General features: G+C 54.2%; 1 protein-coding gene across 1 annotated transcript in view; it reads right to left on the bottom strand.

Annotated features, from left to right (window-relative positions):
* The window catches only part of EMH_0047500 (AT hook motif-containing protein, putative), a gene marked incomplete at both ends in the record, with an annotated part of 8,160 nt that overhangs the window by 5,653 nt on the left and 1,423 nt on the right, over positions 1-1,084 (bottom strand). The window contains one exon of the mRNA XM_013496290.1: positions 203-895. Within this exon, the coding sequence (XP_013351744.1) occupies positions 203-895 (693 nt within the window). The remainder of the gene's footprint in view (positions 1-202; positions 896-1,084) is intronic.

Here is a 1,084-nt window from a genome sequence, read left to right as displayed (position 1 = left end):
CTGCAGCAGCAGAGAACTACGCACAGAACGATACTCTAAACCTAGCGAAGCAGCAGTAGCAGCAGCAGCAACAAGGAGAAACACAAACCCAAAAGACGAATCGAGAAACAAAGACAAACAGCAGCAGCAACAGCAGCAACAGCAGCAGCAACAGCAGCAGCAACAGCAGCAGCAACAGCAGCAGCAACAGCAGCAGCATTACTTTTTGTCTGTTCCTTTTTTGGTTCCCCTCTGGGTGCCGTCCTCCTCTACCCACATAAATTCCTGCAGCGTCTCTCTGTCTTCTGCTGCTGCTGCTGCTGCTGCTGCTGCTGTTTCATCTGCTGCTGCTGCTGCTGCTGCAGGAGCTGCTGCTTCTCTCCACCTGGCTTCATACAGCAGCCTGCCGCTTGTGTTTCTGTGCTGCAGCTGCCCCCTTCTCTCTGTCCCTCTTGTCTCCTCGAAGAGCTCTATTTCTTCCCCTTGCTGCAGCTTTGCTGCTGCTGCTGCTGCTGCTGCTGCTGCTGCAGGCACCATCGGACTCTCCCCCAGCAGCTCCTCCGCAGCACCCCTTATCTCCTCCTCCTCCTCATCACCATCTGCTGCTGCTGCTGCTGCTGCTGCTGCTGCTGCTGCTGCTGCTGCAGCAGCAGCTGGCTGCGGCTGCCTTCTAAGGAGACGGAGACTCCACTGTCTCCTTTCTCCCTGTCTCCTGTCTCTCCCCTTTTTATTTATTTTTATTAAACCTCTCGCTTTGTCTTGTGTCTCCTCTTCTTCCCACTCCTGCAGCACTACAGGCTCCTGCTGCTGCTGCTGCTGCTGCTGCTGCTGCTGCTGCTGCTGCTGCTGCTGCAGCTCCTGAACCACCTTCTCCACCCGCCGCTCGCGGTCTGTCTCCTCCCACCGGGATATCCACCTGCACACAAACCCTAAACCCTAAACCCTAAACCCTAGATCCTAAACCCTAAACCCTTGTTTATGCTAACGAGCTGTATATTGAGGGTTTATATTCTAGGGTTTAGGGTTTAGGGTTTAGGGTTTAGGGTTTCAAGCGGACCGTTCATTGGTGCGATAATTTCTCCCTTGACTTTGCCCGAACTCCATA

Source organism: Eimeria mitis, genomic scaffold, assembly GCF_000499745.2.
Source record: "Eimeria mitis Houghton genomic scaffold, Emh_scaff2023, whole genome shotgun sequence".
In the NCBI taxonomy this organism is placed as follows: domain Eukaryota; phylum Apicomplexa; class Conoidasida; order Eucoccidiorida; family Eimeriidae; genus Eimeria; species Eimeria mitis.
This window is presented reverse-complemented; position numbering and strand designations above follow the sequence as displayed.